The sequence below is a fragment of the Penicillium solitum genome (genome assembly GCF_028829755.1).
Source record: "Penicillium solitum strain IBT 25940 chromosome Unknown utg000009l_segment0_segment0, whole genome shotgun sequence".
Lineage (NCBI taxonomy): Eukaryota > Fungi > Ascomycota > Eurotiomycetes > Eurotiales > Aspergillaceae > Penicillium > Penicillium solitum.
This window is the reverse complement of record NW_027072128.1, coordinates 991,967-1,007,437: the sequence shown is the minus strand read 5'-3', so window position 1 is coordinate 1,007,437 and position 15,471 is coordinate 991,967. Positions and strand designations below refer to the sequence as shown.

General features: G+C 49.8%; 8 protein-coding genes across 8 annotated transcripts; 3 read left to right on the top strand and 5 right to left on the bottom strand.

Annotated features, from left to right (window-relative positions):
• Positions 1–134: 134 nt before the first annotated feature.
• N7455_011500 (urease accessory protein UreF) lies at positions 135–1,153 on the top strand (the record flags this gene model as incomplete). Its single annotated transcript, XM_040954377.2, has 2 exons — positions 135–306; positions 360–1,153. Exons 1-2 carry the CDS (start codon positions 180–182, stop codon positions 1,151–1,153), a joined length of 921 nt encoding a protein of 306 aa, XP_040815269.1. The 5' UTR covers positions 135–179.
• A 471-nt stretch (positions 1,154–1,624) lies between these two features.
• On the bottom strand, positions 1,625–4,111 carry N7455_011499 (E3 ubiquitin-protein ligase BRE1; the record flags this gene model as incomplete). The annotated part of the gene is made up of 6 exons (XM_040954454.2): positions 1,625–1,798; positions 1,849–2,919; positions 2,975–3,516; positions 3,578–3,629; positions 3,695–3,838; positions 3,929–4,111. 6 exons carry the CDS (start codon positions 4,109–4,111, stop codon positions 1,625–1,627), a joined length of 2,166 nt encoding a protein of 721 aa, XP_040815121.2.
• A 335-nt stretch (positions 4,112–4,446) lies between these two features.
• On the top strand, positions 4,447–6,412 carry N7455_011498 (transcription factor TFIIIB subunit BDP1; the record flags this gene model as incomplete). The annotated part of the gene is made up of 2 exons (XM_040954490.2): positions 4,447–4,474; positions 4,533–6,412. 2 exons carry the CDS (start codon positions 4,447–4,449, stop codon positions 6,410–6,412), a joined length of 1,908 nt encoding a protein of 635 aa, XP_040815199.2.
• A 311-nt stretch (positions 6,413–6,723) lies between these two features.
• On the bottom strand, positions 6,724–7,656 carry N7455_011497 (DUF1183 domain protein; the record flags this gene model as incomplete). The annotated part of the gene is made up of 1 exon (XM_040954480.2): positions 6,724–7,656. The coding sequence occupies one exon, from the start codon at positions 7,654–7,656 to the stop codon at positions 6,724–6,726; it is 933 nt and encodes a 310-aa protein (XP_040815276.2).
• Positions 7,657–8,499: 843 nt separating this feature from the next.
• On the bottom strand, positions 8,500–8,769 carry N7455_011496 (uncharacterized protein; the record flags this gene model as incomplete). The annotated part of the gene is made up of 1 exon (XM_065606685.1): positions 8,500–8,769. The coding sequence occupies one exon, from the start codon at positions 8,767–8,769 to the stop codon at positions 8,500–8,502; it is 270 nt and encodes an 89-aa protein (XP_065459851.1).
• An 847-nt stretch (positions 8,770–9,616) lies between these two features.
• N7455_011495 (uncharacterized protein) lies at positions 9,617–10,125 on the bottom strand (the record flags this gene model as incomplete). Its single annotated transcript, XM_040954428.2, has 2 exons — positions 9,617–9,993; positions 10,083–10,125. 2 exons carry the CDS (start codon positions 10,123–10,125, stop codon positions 9,617–9,619), a joined length of 420 nt encoding a protein of 139 aa, XP_040815153.2.
• An 864-nt stretch (positions 10,126–10,989) lies between these two features.
• Positions 10,990–12,387, top strand: N7455_011494 (cyclin-dependent kinase; the record flags this gene model as incomplete). The annotated part of the gene is made up of 5 exons (XM_065606684.1): positions 10,990–11,096; positions 11,210–11,259; positions 11,333–11,835; positions 11,895–12,058; positions 12,126–12,387. 5 exons carry the CDS (start codon positions 10,990–10,992, stop codon positions 12,385–12,387), a joined length of 1,086 nt encoding a protein of 361 aa, XP_065459850.1.
• A 2,045-nt stretch (positions 12,388–14,432) lies between these two features.
• On the bottom strand, positions 14,433–15,470 carry N7455_011493 (ankyrin repeat domain-containing protein; the record flags this gene model as incomplete). The annotated part of the gene is made up of 1 exon (XM_065606683.1): positions 14,433–15,470. The coding sequence occupies one exon, from the start codon at positions 15,468–15,470 to the stop codon at positions 14,433–14,435; it is 1,038 nt and encodes a 345-aa protein (XP_065459849.1).
• Position 15,471: the final 1 nt, after the last annotated feature.

Here is a 15,471-nt window from a genome sequence, read left to right as displayed (position 1 = left end):
AGTCGGAGTTGTGCGGCGGTCTCCGCCCACTTTTCTTTTTTGCCGATCGGCGAGCTGCTTCTATAAGACCGCCCTCGATATCCTCCGGTTCAGATGCTACATTAGTTTTCACATATTAAATCTGTATTTTATACAAACTACATATATTATCCCTCTACCACATATTTGATAACTACATTATGATCCTCAAAGACACTCAAGAGCTTGAAGCCGAGGTCACACTCCTTGAGTCGCAACTGCAAGATGCGCGTGCCCAGCTAGCAGCCTCCGAATACCCCAGCCCACCCTCCTCATGGGCCGTTAAAGGTAGGCAATTATATACCTCCAATGTCGCATACCTCTAGCTAACCCATTCCTAGAACAATATAATACCAATAATAACAAACTCACCACCTCGACCCGCACATCTCTTCACGCCCTCCTCCTCCTCTCAGACTCCGCCCTCCCACTAGGATCTTTCGCCTACTCCAGCGGACTAGAGTCCTACCTAGCGCACAACAAACCTTCCCGCACAGCTCCAATAACCTCCTTCCACCGCTTCCTCAAGCTCTCCATCGCCTCAATTGCAAGCACATCCCTCCCCTACGTGCTAGCCGGGCACCGAGACCCCTCAACCCTCGACACACTAGACAACGACCTTGACGCATCAACGCCGTGCATCGTCGCACAACGCGCAAGCATTGCGCAAGGCCGTGCGCTGATCGGCGTCTGGGAGCGCGCATTCAGAGTCAGCTTTGCTGGGCCCGAGAACCCAGCTTTGGGGGAAACCGCAGCCGCCGTTGCTGCCATTGATGATTTGTCCGATGCGTTGAAGTCATGTCTCGAGGAGGATGAGGACCTTGGCCCTAAGGGCCATTTTGCCCCGCTGTGGGGTGTCGTCTGTCGGGCCATGGGTCTGGACTTGCAGCAGACCGCATATGTCTTTGTTATGAACCATGCTAAGGCTGTGCTTAGTGCGGCTGTCAGAGCGGGTGTCATGGGCCCTTACCAGGCGCAGAATGTGTTGGCTAGTCAGGCGTTGCAGGATACGATGATGAAGCGCATTGCGCGGGAGTGGAATACGCCTGTTGAACAGGCTGGGCAGGTTGTTCCTGCACTGGATCTTTGGGTTGGGAGACATGAGTTGTTGTATAGTCGGATCTTTAACTCATGAGAATATTAAGAATTAAGAGTCAAGAACCTTCATAATGAAAAACATGGAAGTCATGGGGCATGAAAAATCCTCACATTGCATTCGTCATGTTGCTTTGTACTTTTGGGTTTGCTCCGTACACGGTAGTCCTACATGACACAGAAATCTAGAATAGCTCAGCCTCTTGAGGAAAATCAGTGTGCGCCGGTCTCTCGTCCGGAGAGGATGAAGAACGACGCCCCTGCGCCTTGAGAAACCCACCATTGCTTTGGTTTGTAATGGAAAAAAAGAGGAAAAGGGAGATAAATAAAACATGCCCCGAGTTAGGGCTAAGCGTGCATAACTCGTCAAACGCCGGCCCAAACCAGACCTGCTAAACCACACAAAAAACACCACACCATGAACCTGTCCGGATGTGACACACTAAAAAGAGATAGACGTAAAGAGGAAACCATCGAAAGGAAGATATAATACAGGATATTTGAAGGTCGATCAGAGGGTAATATGCATGTGGTCGTTGCTTCCGAAGGATTTACCGCAGTTAGGGCACTTGCGGGAGCGAGACGTAAGACGCTCTTCGACGCAATCTTTGCAGAATACATGGCCACATGTTTTGATCGCAGTGTTTTTGAAATTGCGACGACAGACCGTGCACAATGCAAGTGTCTAAACGAGGTTAGCTTGGGTTCATTGACAAATGTGGGAATTCAACATACCCGCAACATTTCATATTCCGAGGACGAATTGCCAAGACTCTTGTTCTTCCAGTTGTCCAGACTCTTCTTGGTATCTGAAAGCGACTGTTTCAAGCCAGCGACCTCTGTCTCGGCTTGTCGCAAAGCAGAAGTTGTGCTTCCCAGTGTCGAGTCCTTGGATACTGAAAGACCCTTGAGCTCGGCAACCTGGTGTTTCAAGCCTTCCATGAGGATGTTGCTCTCGGTCAGCTGCTGCTGAATGGCGCGGTGCTTGCCCAGGGCTGCATTCAACGCCTCCTTCGTCTCACTGGCTTGCTTATCCATATTAGACACCAAGGACCGGGTGGTTGATTCGGATTCCTTCAGCTGGGCCACAATATCTGACGTCTTGGAGCTTTGCATTCTAAGCGTTCGGACTTCGACATCACCTGCTTCTTTGCTTTTCATTGCAGCAAAGAACTTCTGATCCGCTTTAGACTTCTCCGCCGTCAGCCGTGCAACCTTCTCTTCCATAGCCCCAAAGTCAGTAACTTTCTGCGATGCGAGAGTAGCAAACTTGGTGTAGGCCGTCTGCATCGATGTCAACTCGGTGTTGAGCATGGAGTACTGGCGTTCCAGGCTGGTGTACTTGGCGCGAAGCTCTTCCAGCGGCATATCGTTAATATTGTCGTCGGACTTGGAGCCCTCAATCTGCAGTCGCAATCTTTGACTTTCCGACTCTAATGCTGTGATGCGAGCCTCTCTAGCGTCTGCTAGTTCTTGCAGTTTCAGACTGGAAGTCTTCTTCTGATCTTGCGCGGCCTTTCGCATCTGCTGGTCGGCCAAAAGTTCGTCGCGGGCATTTCGTATGCGAGCAAGATCCGTTTCAGCCCTCATCAACTGGGCTTCTTTCTCGGCAATCGTACTTTGTGTTTCATCTTCCACCTGGATCTTGTATGCGGTTCTTTCCGAGCGGTATTTCTCTGCTTCCTCACGAAGTTGAACATTTGTCGCTTCCAGGTGGTTGATTCGCTTAACTACATCGTCGTATTGTGATCGAAGGTGTTTGAATAAATCAGTGTGGGCGTAATCGTCATCGGTGAACTTTGAAGACTGGGATCCCGATGTGAGCGACAAAACGACAATGTAACGACGGGGTGGATCCAACCTTGACTTTGATTTCGGTGATTTGGCCTAGCAGGCTGGCATTTTCGGCTTCCAGTTTCCGGACCTGCTCCTTCTGTTTCTCCGAAATTGCAGTGAGTTTGTTATTGGCTTCTTCCAACTCGGGGTTGCGGTCTCCTGCCGGGGTTCCTCCATTTGCCGGGGACGATTCTTCGCGCTTCGATTGTGCCGTTTCCCCGGGTCGTTGGATGCCCATAGACTGCTGCTTTTCCAGCTTTGCAACAGTCAGACTCTTCGCGCGGTCAAGTTTCTTTTCGGCCACCAGATACCGCAGCGAGGCTTCCTCCAGGCTTTCCTCCAACTGTTGCTTTTCGGCTAGGGTTTTTTCAAGCTCGGCGATCGTTACTTTTTCCTCGGCCAACTTCTTTGCAAGGCGACTTTGTACCTCTGAAACATCGGTAGGCGCATCATTAGACGTGGACTGAATTTGAGAAATTATTGCGCGAATATCCTCCGACCGCGATTTCAGATGCGTCTCGAACTCTTCAACGTCTTCAAACTGCAAGGAGCTTTTAAAGGAGTTTTCTGCCAATGTTGTTAATATTGGAATAGTGGGTGTGAGGTGGGGCAGGAAGATGGTACTGACCTTGGCCTTCTGCTGGCGATGATCCGAGTAGTAATTTCACTTCATCAATTAACTGTCCTGGAATTAGTCTTTGCTCCCGGATTCTTGCGAAGTCGGTACAAAGAAGCGAAAACTCACCTGTTTGAACCACAAATCGATAATACGGAGATGATCATTGTGAAACGTGGCAGCCTTTGACATCTGACTCAAACGTGATTCCAGTGAGGATTTCTCTCGCTTATACTCTTGCATCTGGCGCAAAATCGCTTCTTTTTGAAATCGCTATCGCAAAAGGCTCCGATTAGCTCATATCCAACAGGGGACCAAAATCGAACGTCCAGATCGCGGACGCATTCCAAAATACAAACTTACCTCCAAATCATCCTTCCATGGCATATCGGCATCTGGATGAGGCTTGCTACCACCGTTAACACCGGTGGCCTGTTTCTTCAACGGCGGAGCGGAGTCATTGTTGTCCGCAGCGGGCCTCTTCCGGTCTTCCATCTTGACAGGACCGGGTTCTGAAGACGCGACGGGGGGTTCGACGGCCGGCATCAGTGGCTAAACTGGCATGGGAGGGCTATTATCACCACCGGACCGTCCGTCAGTCAGCCAGACGCAGATCTCGAAACTGTGTCCAATCCTGTCGAAGGAAAGTCCGGTAGAAGATCAAATAACGAGTAAAAGAAAGCGAAAAAAGTGGAAGTAAATAAAGGGTGGGCGAGCAGACGATAGAAGGGGTGGGATGGCAGAGATCGAGGAGTTGAAGACAGGAGGATTTTCAACGAGGTTTAGCGTCCGCTAGTGCCGTCACGTGATTCTCACCCACTTCCCCGGCCTGGAACTTTTTACGATCTTCATCAATCCACACCTTACAGCAATGGGCAGCCATGAAGTCCTTTTCCAGTTCTGCAATCAGTGAGTATTATCTCAGTGAAAAGCATAACTGTGCAATCTCTGACTGTGTGTTTGTCAGATAAAACCGGCAAGAAATTCGCCCCGAAGGCGCCTATCCGTCGTGCGCCTGCCGCCGCGCCCGCGAGACGACCTAGTGTTGTTCAACAGTCGCCAGCCGAGCCTGTCCAGGAAGACAAAGCTAAAGATGTAGCTGATGCTGCTCCGATCCCTTCTGTGGCTGTAGAGCCGGAACCACCGGCAGTCACAGAAGTCTCACCCGCAGTCGCTGCCCCCACCACGGAACAAACACCCATTGCTTTGAATAATGGAGTTACTCCCCCGATCGCTACTCCTATCACTGCCCCTACCACCCAGATCGTCACACCTACCGCTACACCTAACGCCCCACCTATCGCCAAGCCGACTCCGATCCCCAAGCCGATTGCGATCTCAAAGCCAACTCCAATCGCAAAGCCGACTCCGATCCCCAAGCCAACTCCAATCGCAAAGCCAACTCCGATCCCCAAGCCGGCTGCGATTCCTCTGCCACAGAAACGGAAAGCCTCTATCTCCGTCGCGCAACCTGCACCTGTCTTGACCGCTCCGCCCACCCCTCCTTCAACCCAACCCACACGATCTCCCGCCAATGTCTCCACTAGTGAGGTTCAGCCTCCATCCTCCGAGGACCATGGACCAGAGACGGCTCTTTTAGAATACGCCAGGATTGAAACAGCGCGGGCCGCCGAAAACCTTGTCGATTCGAACGAAGCTCTACCACCATCTCAACCTGAAACTGAACAAACTGCTCCCGTCGAGGGTCGACCAGCAAAGCGCGCTCGAACTTTGTCAACTACAGCTACTCCGGTCCCGGCTCGAAAGAAGTCCGTATCCGCAGCGGCAAGCCGTCGAGGCTCCCAGTCAATTGTGCCTACCATCGAAGACTCAAGCGCAACGCCCAGTGGATCCAACCTTTCGACTCCGGATCCAACAAAGCCAAAGAAACGAAAGTACTCAAAGGCCGGTACCTCGGATGCTGAGGGTAGCGAAAAGCCAAAGCGCACCCGGAAGAAGCGCGAACCCACCCCGGAAGGCGCAGAGACAGTTGAAATCTTGCCGAATGTTGTGAAGATGTCCGAGCTTTGCAAAGATCTGAGAACCGGAAAGAAGTCCAAGCGCGAGACGGAGCTACGCAAGATTGATCAGGCGGAAGAAGAACGAAAGAAGCAAGGCGGAACTCCTGGCCCAGGAACAGGAACACCTGTCAAGCAAACTGAACCCGAATCGGAGAACTCCGAAAAACCGATCGATTGGAAACCCCAAAGTGGCCCCATTATGCGAATCGTTAACGGCGAGATCGTGCTCGATAATACGTCCCTGCAGGTCGATCGTCACGCCGATGCGGCCCGAGCCGCCGGTGACCTCGAAGATGTGGTGGAAAGTTCGTTCACTCGGAAGATAAATCAGGCCTCGTACGGCAAGCGTACAAAGACCGAAACATGGGACGAAGAGATGACAGATTTGTTTTACCGCGGGCTCCGCATCTTCGGTACAGACTTCATGGTTATCAGCAAAATGTTCCCGGGTCGGTCTCGTCGCCAGATCAAGTTGAAGTTCAATAACGAAGAGCGCCGTGATCCGCAACGAATCAAGGAAACCCTGATGGGCCCGACTGAGGCCATGGACATTGCAACCTACTCAGAGATGACAAACACCGTCTACGATGATCCCAAGATTGTCCAGCAAGAACTTGACGATGAAAAGAAGCGCATCGAAAGCCAGCACGCTAAGGAGAAGGAGATGCAAGAGGACATGCTGCGCAACCCAACTGGCGGTGATTCCAAGGATGACAAGAACGACAAGACCGTTGTTAAGAAGTCGCGCAAGAAGGCGGGCCTGAAGAACCAGGGAGGCGGAACAGAGGAGGTTCTGGGATCGATCGATGACTTTCCCATGGCTTAAGTCGGGGATTCTAATAGAAATCTTATGAAGCGAAGGTTATGGGTTACGGCGTTTTAAGTGTGGGATTACAGGATACACATTGATCAAGCCCGGAGTTCCAGGCTATTATTTGCTAATTGATTTGTTACTTCATAACATTTCTCCCATTGTACATGTCCTAGTCTCATAATAGCCAAGAAGTTACAGCCGCGGGTTAGCGAGCTGTTGGTTCCTTTATTTTATTTTTTTTCTCGAGCACATTTTTCGCTGTCTTCTGGTATCTCTTTTCCCTCAAAGTCGGTAGCAAATGATAAGCGAAGACAGATATGAGATCACCTACGTTTGGTCGACCCGAACCCAGTACTAGCAGTCGTAGACGAAAACTGCGGCGGCGAGCGCGAGCTACCTTCACCTGGGTCATATCCACCAGACCTACCCATTGGCATTCCGCCGCGCGATCCACTACCAGCTCGTCTCCCCATCTGATAACCCGCCGCACCACCACCTAGCATACCAGTCCAGAAACCAGGTCTCCATCCCTGCTGGTGGCTAGCAGATTTGTAAGGATCGAAACTGCTGTACGGAGGCGGAGGATCATTTCCACCCCCTCCACCTCCACCACCACCACCGCCCCACCCCGGCGCCGGCCCCGCACCCCTACCTCGCCGATTCCCCCACCCGAAACATTGCGCCAACAAAGGCCACAAGATCAGAATGAAAACAGCAACAATGAACCCGAAGAATATCAAATCCCCAAGCACCTCCATGAACTTCTGAACACCCGTCTTGGGCCGGTTCTCATTCCAATCCCACTCGGAACCACCGCCTTTCTTCCCAAACCTCTTCTCCCCAGCCTCGGTCAAGAGTAATCGGTACTCGACCCCACAACTCCCTTTCACCACCCACTTATCATCGGCATTCCGGTATCCCTCGCAGATGACATCTGTTGCGCCGAGCTTGAATTCCGCTGGTAGGTCTGCTGTGCATGTCCACTGCACGTCTTCGATATCGTAGTCGTAGCCTTGGTTTGTGCAGCGCATGACTTCTGGTTGGTAGAGGTTGCATATTTGTTTTGGGCCTGCGCAGCTGAGTTGGGGGATTGGTGAGACGCGTCGTGCGCTTGTCATGCGGTGGGCGCGTAATGTTAGGGTTTTAACATTTGATAGTAGGATGGCGTCTTTGCCTGGTGGGTTTGAGCTTGAGATGCACGTTGCTGATGAGATGAGGAGTAGGGCTGTGAGTGCCAGTTTAGGGAGGCTGTGCATGGTTGGGTGGTTGAGAGCTGGACAGCTCTCTGGCTTCTGGTGTATGATCTGTTGTCTGCAGTGCCTGGAGTATTGGTTGAGGTTGATCTTAGGTTGTGGTTAGTGGTGAGCTTGATGTGGCTAGTGTCGATTTTCGGTGATTAGGCTCCAATGCTGTGAGTCAACAGGTGGCGATTACATTAAGGATTTCGTGTCCTTTAAAACTTGCTTGGACAGAAGTGGAGAACAAACCACCGTGGAATACCTAATCTACATAGTTATGTTTGCTCTGTTTGCATGATCTATAGACCCTACCAATGTAGGACTTTTCTTTTTTGATTCGCCAGAGTCTTCAAACAAAGTAATATTTACATTTTATCATACAAATAACATCAAAGCTACAATCAGCCTCACCATGACATTATCAGGGCTGCTAGTCGGATCAACTGCCGGGCAGTGGAATAGGGAGAAATTACCACGAATGAAGATGAATCGCGGGCATGGCTTTTCACGAAAAGAGCATACGATACACCCGTTCGCCGTAGAGAGTTTGCTACGCCGGGCTAGTATTAAAATACCGCGGGGATCTAGTAGGTAGTATGGCTTGCCTTCGAGGGGAAGCTGGTCGACCTACGGCTCTAGTGGGTCGCTCGCGGTAGCCGGGGAGGGCGTGACACTAGGAGGGAACTTTTGTGGGCTATCGGCCGGGATTATAAACTGGGCCTTCTATAGCAACGCAAGGTAGCCGCAGTAGTCTAACGCCCGGTTCCACATAGGGGTCGCGGTCAAACACCAGGTGCACTCCCGGTCTAGGAGGGCGACCAACTGATACTGGCGCGAAGAGATGGTCTTGAGGCGGTGTCCCTAGGAGGCAGTGATATCGGAGCAGAATCGGCGGGGCTGGTGCGCATTAGCCTTGCCTGCCGAAGACGGGCTGCCCGCCTGCTCCTGGAGCTCGCTGAGTTCAATCACGGCGGCGTCGACGGCCTGGGGACGAGGGGTTGTGACGCTGTCGGCGCGTGGGGTGTGTGGGCGGTCTGGGGAACCTGGCTCGTCCGAGGACGGCGGGGTGTCGTCGGGGTCGGGCATATCTTCATCCACATCGGCTTCGGCGGCAGTGAGATCAGGCGCCATCGGATCGGTCTCCTTCCGCGTAGTCTTCCGGGCGCGGTGTGTCGGCGCGCCAATTTCATCGATCTCAGTGGTGGTGCGCGTGGCCTAGGTATTGTAGGAGGAGAGGATGACGGTGCGGGCCGTGCAGTTACAAAATTGTGGGAGCAATTGTGGGGGGGGGGATCAACGAGATGGATTACGACAAGATCGTGTCAAACCCGCAGGCCACCCACTACGTAGTCAACTTCATGCACCCAACAGTTCTCCTCCAACATCTAGGTGTGGAAGACGATGGGCATTAGCCAATGACGATCAATGATGCTGTGACACGAGAACTCAGCCAAAGACAGCCAACATGCCACTCGACAACTGGCCACGACAATGTCACCATCAAATGCAACTGAGGCAGGGGAGAGAGTAGGGAGAGAGCAGAGAGAGCAGAGAGAGGGAGAGAAGTGAGAGAAGTGAGAGAAGTGAGAGAAGTGAGAGAAGTGAGAGAAGTGAGAGAAGTGAGAGATGGAAGATGGAGGGTGCACTCCATGACAATCATTATGGGTTTGATTTATGGGAATGGGCTGATTCCACACTCTTTATGGGTCTCTTTATATACTCTCTGGGAGAGATCCCGCTCGGCGTTTGGCTTCGAGTTCTTGCTTCAGTTGGATGAAGCGCCTGCATAGTCATACGCAACTAGTTAGACTGCAACAGGTTAATTGAACTTTGATTGATTGATTGACGGTGCGGGCCGAGGAGGCTTGCTCGGTGGGGCAGCGGCCGAGGAACGCTTCAGGAGTTCCTTTAAGGTAAGAGTGCAGATATACGGTCCTTTCATAGGGAACACCAAGACCCTACGGTAACTTTTAACGTCTCAGGGTAGAAAGAAAGTCGCAGTATATATAACCAGGCGAGAATTATCTTGTACCGTTTTGATAATCTCATCCTGGATTCGAGTTTCATTATCGCCCCATTTCCCTGGGGCCATGACTTTGAGGGCCACGCCTCTCTTGTCTTGCAGGTCGAATGCCATCCAGACAGTTGGGCCACCACCAAAGCTAAGTTTATGCTCAAGCAGATATCCCTCGTTGAGCACTTCCCCGTGGCGAACGGGATAGAGGGCATTTTCGTTATCCTCTGTTTCGTACCTATGCCATGGCTCAACAAGCTCTTCGAGATCAAGTTCCTCTTCTTCATCCTTCACGAAGTCACCAAAATCTGTCGTGTCTCCAGGGGATGCTTCCGTCTTCGCTATTTCAAATGAATGTGTGTCGATGGCAGAGTGGATGGATAATGAGAAAATTTGGCGAGTCCAAGGCGAAGAGTGCCATTCGTCATACCGCCCGGTGGTAGCTCCTGGGTGAGTGTGCTGATCAACTTCATGCGCTCAGCCGTCGTAGGTTTCGTAGCTTGCCTGCAAGGGGACTCCGGATTTGTTGAGATTTCTCATGCGGCTCCTTTGAACCCCACCTTTGAATCACTCCATATCCATACAGATTGTCAAAACAGCGGATTTTTACCATTTTAGATAGAGAAATATATACGTCATCCATACCATATATTGATTTACACGTTGATTTCTTTTAACTCTCACTCCAGTGAATACGAAAAGGGGAAGTGCAAGACACCCTTTCCTTGAGTAACTTGGCAATGCAATTGTAGCTGGTCACACCTAGTTGTCTATAATGATAGGCTAAGCTAGTATATAAAGGGAATATATAGAGATGCTAAGCATAGGTTGGAGTCATGCAATATCGTGAGCGTGAGAATTAATATCAACACCAAGAGATCAAAACATAGTTCGCCGGCGACCGTAAACAGACTGTTAATATCAGATGAGTAGTGTTTCTTCAGATTCTGGTCTAAAACTTTATTTCCAGGCCAACATGCTCGATGATATATAGAGAGAAACTAGACTTTCTATCCACCAGGTACTGTAATATAGGTTTTCTTTCTTCTTTTTTTAAAAAATTACAGACCTGAATGAAATAGTTATGCAATTTAGTCAGAGCTTCTAAAGCAATTGAAGCACTGGCAACTCCCATTTATAGCAGCGAACAAAAACGAGAATTGTCGAGGGGCGGAGCGGGAGGAAATGAGGGCCATAAGAGAAATAAATAGAGAAATAGGCCCAATCGGTTTGTTTTACTAATTAATTGTCGTTTTGGCTAAAATAAATGGATTTAAATACTATACAAGAGCCCACTGGTATGTTTAACTCGCAAGTAAATTACATGACCAAAAAATATGTACCGTGCCGTAGATCAGTACTGTAGCGCACTCACCATAGCAACACCCCGTATAGATGGCAGCTCATTCACCATAGCAACAAGCGGAATAATTATTACTGGTATGTGGGTTTATAACCTTTTTTTCCCCTGCTTTCTCCATGCTTACTTTTTTCTATTCCCCCTGAATCCATTTTGTTACCTTGGACCTTGCCACGTTTTTGCTGAATGACATCGAGTCCCACCTTCACCATGGAAAATTATCAGAAAATGGAGAAAGTTGGCGAAGGTGACATTTTGCCGTGTCTGTTTGGCATGGTTACCCTTGGACCCTAGCTAACGGACCGTCTTGTTTACCATAGGAGCATACGGTGTCGTCTACAAGGCTCGAGAGCTGAACTATCCTAACCGCATCGTTGCTCTGAAGAAAGTCCGACTCGATGACGAAGACGAGGGCGTCCCTAGTACAGCCATCCGGGAGATCTCCCTTCTCAAAGAAATGAAGGACGAGAATGTCGTCCAGTTACTGAATATTGTACATGTCGATAGTCACAACCTCTATCTCGTCATGGAATTCTTAGACTTGGACCTGAAGAAATATATGGACGCACTACCTGTCAGCGAAGGTGGCCGTGGCAAACCTCTACAGAATGCAGCAATAATGAACCTCGGTTTAGACAAAGCGATGGTGAAAAAGTTCATGGCTCAACTGCTTGAGGGGGTTCGCTATTGTCACAGTCATCGTATTCTACATCGTGATCTAAAGCCGCAGAACTTGCTGATTGACCGGGACGGTACACTGAAATTGGGTGACTTTGGACTGGCTCGGGCTTTCCTTGTTCCCCTGAGGAAGTATACCCATGAGGTGAAATCCCCAGTCAAAGAAATCATCTCTACTCTTGAATATTAACATGTATTTCCAAGGTTGTGACTCTATGGTATCGTGCCCCGGAGATCCTTCTTGGTAGTCCCCTGTACTCCACTGGCGTCGATATGTGGTCTGTGGGGGCTATCTTTGCTGAGATGTGCACCCGCAAGCCTCTCTTCCCTGGTGATTCAGAGATTGACGAAATCTTCACGATTTTCCGGTAAAAATAATCTTGTTTTTTTTCCTATATCTATATTGCAAATGAGATTGACTTCTCAATTTTATAGCCTCCTTGGTACTCCCGACGAAGAGAGCTGGCCCGGCGTTACTGCGTTACCCGACTATAAAGACACCTTCCCGAAATGGAAGAGGCCTGGCACCCCTCTGGTCCCTGGTCTGGAGAGTGCTGGTTGCGAGCTACTAGAAGCTCTTCTCCAGTATGACCCTGCGGAAAGGCTTTCTGCAAAACAGGCTTGCCTCCATCGTTACTTTCGCAAGGGAAGTTCATACTACTCCGGACGCGCGCCCGCTGAAGCAGCAAAGAAATGATCAACAATGAAGTTGCGACCCTTATTGGTTTTGAGGTCGTAAATATGATAGACGCTCCCCCACAACTAGTCGCTAAATATGAAGCTTGATATATATAGACTCCACTGCTAAGCGCTCAACAGGTTAAATTGCAATTGATAGGCAAGTTAGGTTATGAGTCGGGTGCATTTGTGGATAAGGGGAGGGGCTTGACATGGATGATTGGATGTACATTGGGTACGCAACGTACTTTTGTAATCATTACAACATGTCTAGGGCCCTACAACACTTAGACCGCACTTGGGCGTGCGGGGAGAGGGTAGGATTTCTCTTTCTCTTTCCTCATGAAAGTTACACTCCACAATTGCGTACTACCATTTGACTCAAAATGGAAGATAACATATAAGGTACTGCAGTTTACCATTTACTCGGGAGTCTGATAGATTGGATCTGACTGAGACAGCATTCCAAAATGGATCTCTCGAGTGCACGCCCAAAGATACACCCGCTAACGCAGACATTTCTCTGGTTCAACATGGTTGGATATATGAGCTACACACGGCAATCGAGTGCAACAATTTGAATGTCATGTAAAGGATTCTCGACAACTATGTATTCCTCGAAGCTGTGTTCATTCACCAGTTCGGACACGAAGATACTGTTCAGAATTAGGCCATAGCGAAATTGTTCAGCTACTCTTAGACAGAGGAGCCAATGTCTTTGCAACAACAGATACCAAGTCAACTGCTTTATACTTTGCTGCTCTGCAGAGTCATGAAAGCATAGTTGAAATCCTGTCTAACCAAGGCGGGACAAAGCTCCTCGAAATGGCAACTGTTGAAGGCCGAACGCCTCTCCTTGCCGCAGCATGCAAGGGCCATGCTTCTGTTGTCAAATGTTCACTTGATAAGGGGCTAATCTCGAGGCCACACAAATGCTAGAAATGAAACGAGATGACGGAACGCGGAGAGAGATAACCGAACTAGATGCTTTTACCTCGCAGCCCAAGGGGGGCATGTTGCTGCGCTCGACGTTCTACCCTCCCGAGAATTGAAACCCAACTTTGAGAATGCTCACAGTAGAATAGCGCTATATACCGCGGTTGAACATGGACATTTTCATGTGGTTGAGCGTCTTTTAAAGGATCATATTGGACTCCTAGATGCACCGGGTCCTCGTGGTCAGAGAGCTATATATACCGCTTTAAAGTATGGACACATGAAGGTTTTTGACTATCTGCCCAACAAAGGGGCAGATATAACCATCAATACTTGCCCGGGTGACACATCTCTTCATTATGCTGCTAGAAAAGGTCATTTACGGGTTGTTGACCTAATCTTGACAAAGGAACCTAGTCTCCTCAATTTGAGACTTTTTGGCTATACACCAATCTGCACCGCCATGGAGCATAACCAGTTGGAGATTTTTGATTATTTGTTTACTAAAGAGGCAGATTTAACTCTCAGGAATCAGCTTGGCGATACCTGCTTGCATTTTGCTGCACAGGCGGGTTACCTCCAGGGACCAGGGTTCCGAATTTCCCAAGATCAATAGGTCAAGAATAAGGACTACCGCCCCTGGGATCAGTTTGTGCGCAAAGTTTGGGCCGAGCTACCTGCTGGTGGAAACATGTCCTACATGAAACCACAGTGTATTGTAAGGGAAGACTAAAAGATTCTTACGTTGGCTGGGAAATTCACCCGATCTTCAGTGTCAATATACTAATCTGGAAACCAGCGTTATCAACGATCTAAGACGATCCACGACGATCAGGCCGGCGTGACCGAGACTAATAACCAACCTAGCCAGATTTCGGATTTTGGCAGAAGTGCTTTATACGTGGGTCATTCTTTTATTCCTTCCAGCCTTTTCCTTTCCCCTCCTGATTTTATTCATCTGGCTGATGTTTCTCCCGAGATGTGCTATTTGTTTTTGAAGAAGTGTCGAGCCGATATCGCGCGCGCCCTTGGCTGATAATAGCTGCATGACCCCTTAGTGGCCTCTATCTGAAGCACACTGGAGTGCAGTTCCATCATTGCCCGGTGCGTTGACGTCCGCGCCCTTGGCTAAGAGTAGCTGTACAACCTCTTCGTGGCCTTTGGCCGAAGCCTGCTAGAGGCAGTTCCATCCTCACCCGGCGCGTTGACGCCTGCGCCATTGGCTAAGAGTAACTGCACAACCTCTTCGTGGCCTCTAAATGAAGCTAAACGGAGTGCGGTTCCATACTTGCTCGGCGCGTCGATATCCGCGCCCTTGGTTAATAGTAGCTCTGCAACACCTACCTGGTCTCCAACTGAAGCACACTGGAGTGCATTCATAGGACTACCTAGCGCGTTGATATCCGTACCCCTGGCTAACAGTAGCTCCACAATCCCTCTGTGGCCTCCAATAGAAGCATACTGGAGTGCAGTTCCCTGAAGCTCGTCGGCCGGCACGTTGATATCCGCGCCGTTGGCTAATAGTAGATGCGCAACCCCTTCGTGGCCTCCATCCAAAGCACCATTGAGTGCATTTCCACACCTGCCGCCGGGCGTGTTGATGTCCGCCCCCTTGGCCAATAGGACTTCTGCTATCCGTTGGAGACCGAGGAGCGACGAATAATATAGTGGAGTCCCGATTTTGTAGATTCGACGATCCTGCGGCTCCCCTCTCCCAGGTTGATCCGGGTCAAATAGGTTCAACCAAGTTGTGTACGCTTCACTTCGTTGAAGGAAAAATCTCAACACGCTTTCCAGCACTTCGTCCTCGGTTTCGGTAGGCCGGCAATGGTCTACCCAATACCGGGCTGAGTACTCAGCCAATAGAAGCTCTTCCCCGGTTTCTTCCGCCGATCCTTTCCAATCTATATGCGGCAGGTATGATAGACACAGCAGCGCCATCGTCGTGTGTGACTGTGTCATATTCAGCCGCCCCTTCCACTTTCCACTCGGAAGTCGATCAGTGAGAAACTCCCTGGCGGTCAAATGAATAAAAAACAACTTCGAATCGTAGACATTGATGAAGAGACCGCAGAGATTTTTCACAACGCTTTTGAAGTCATCTTGTGCCCATAATTCTGCTTCTAGATCATCGTGAGAATCGAAGCCGTCCTTTTCCAAAGCCATC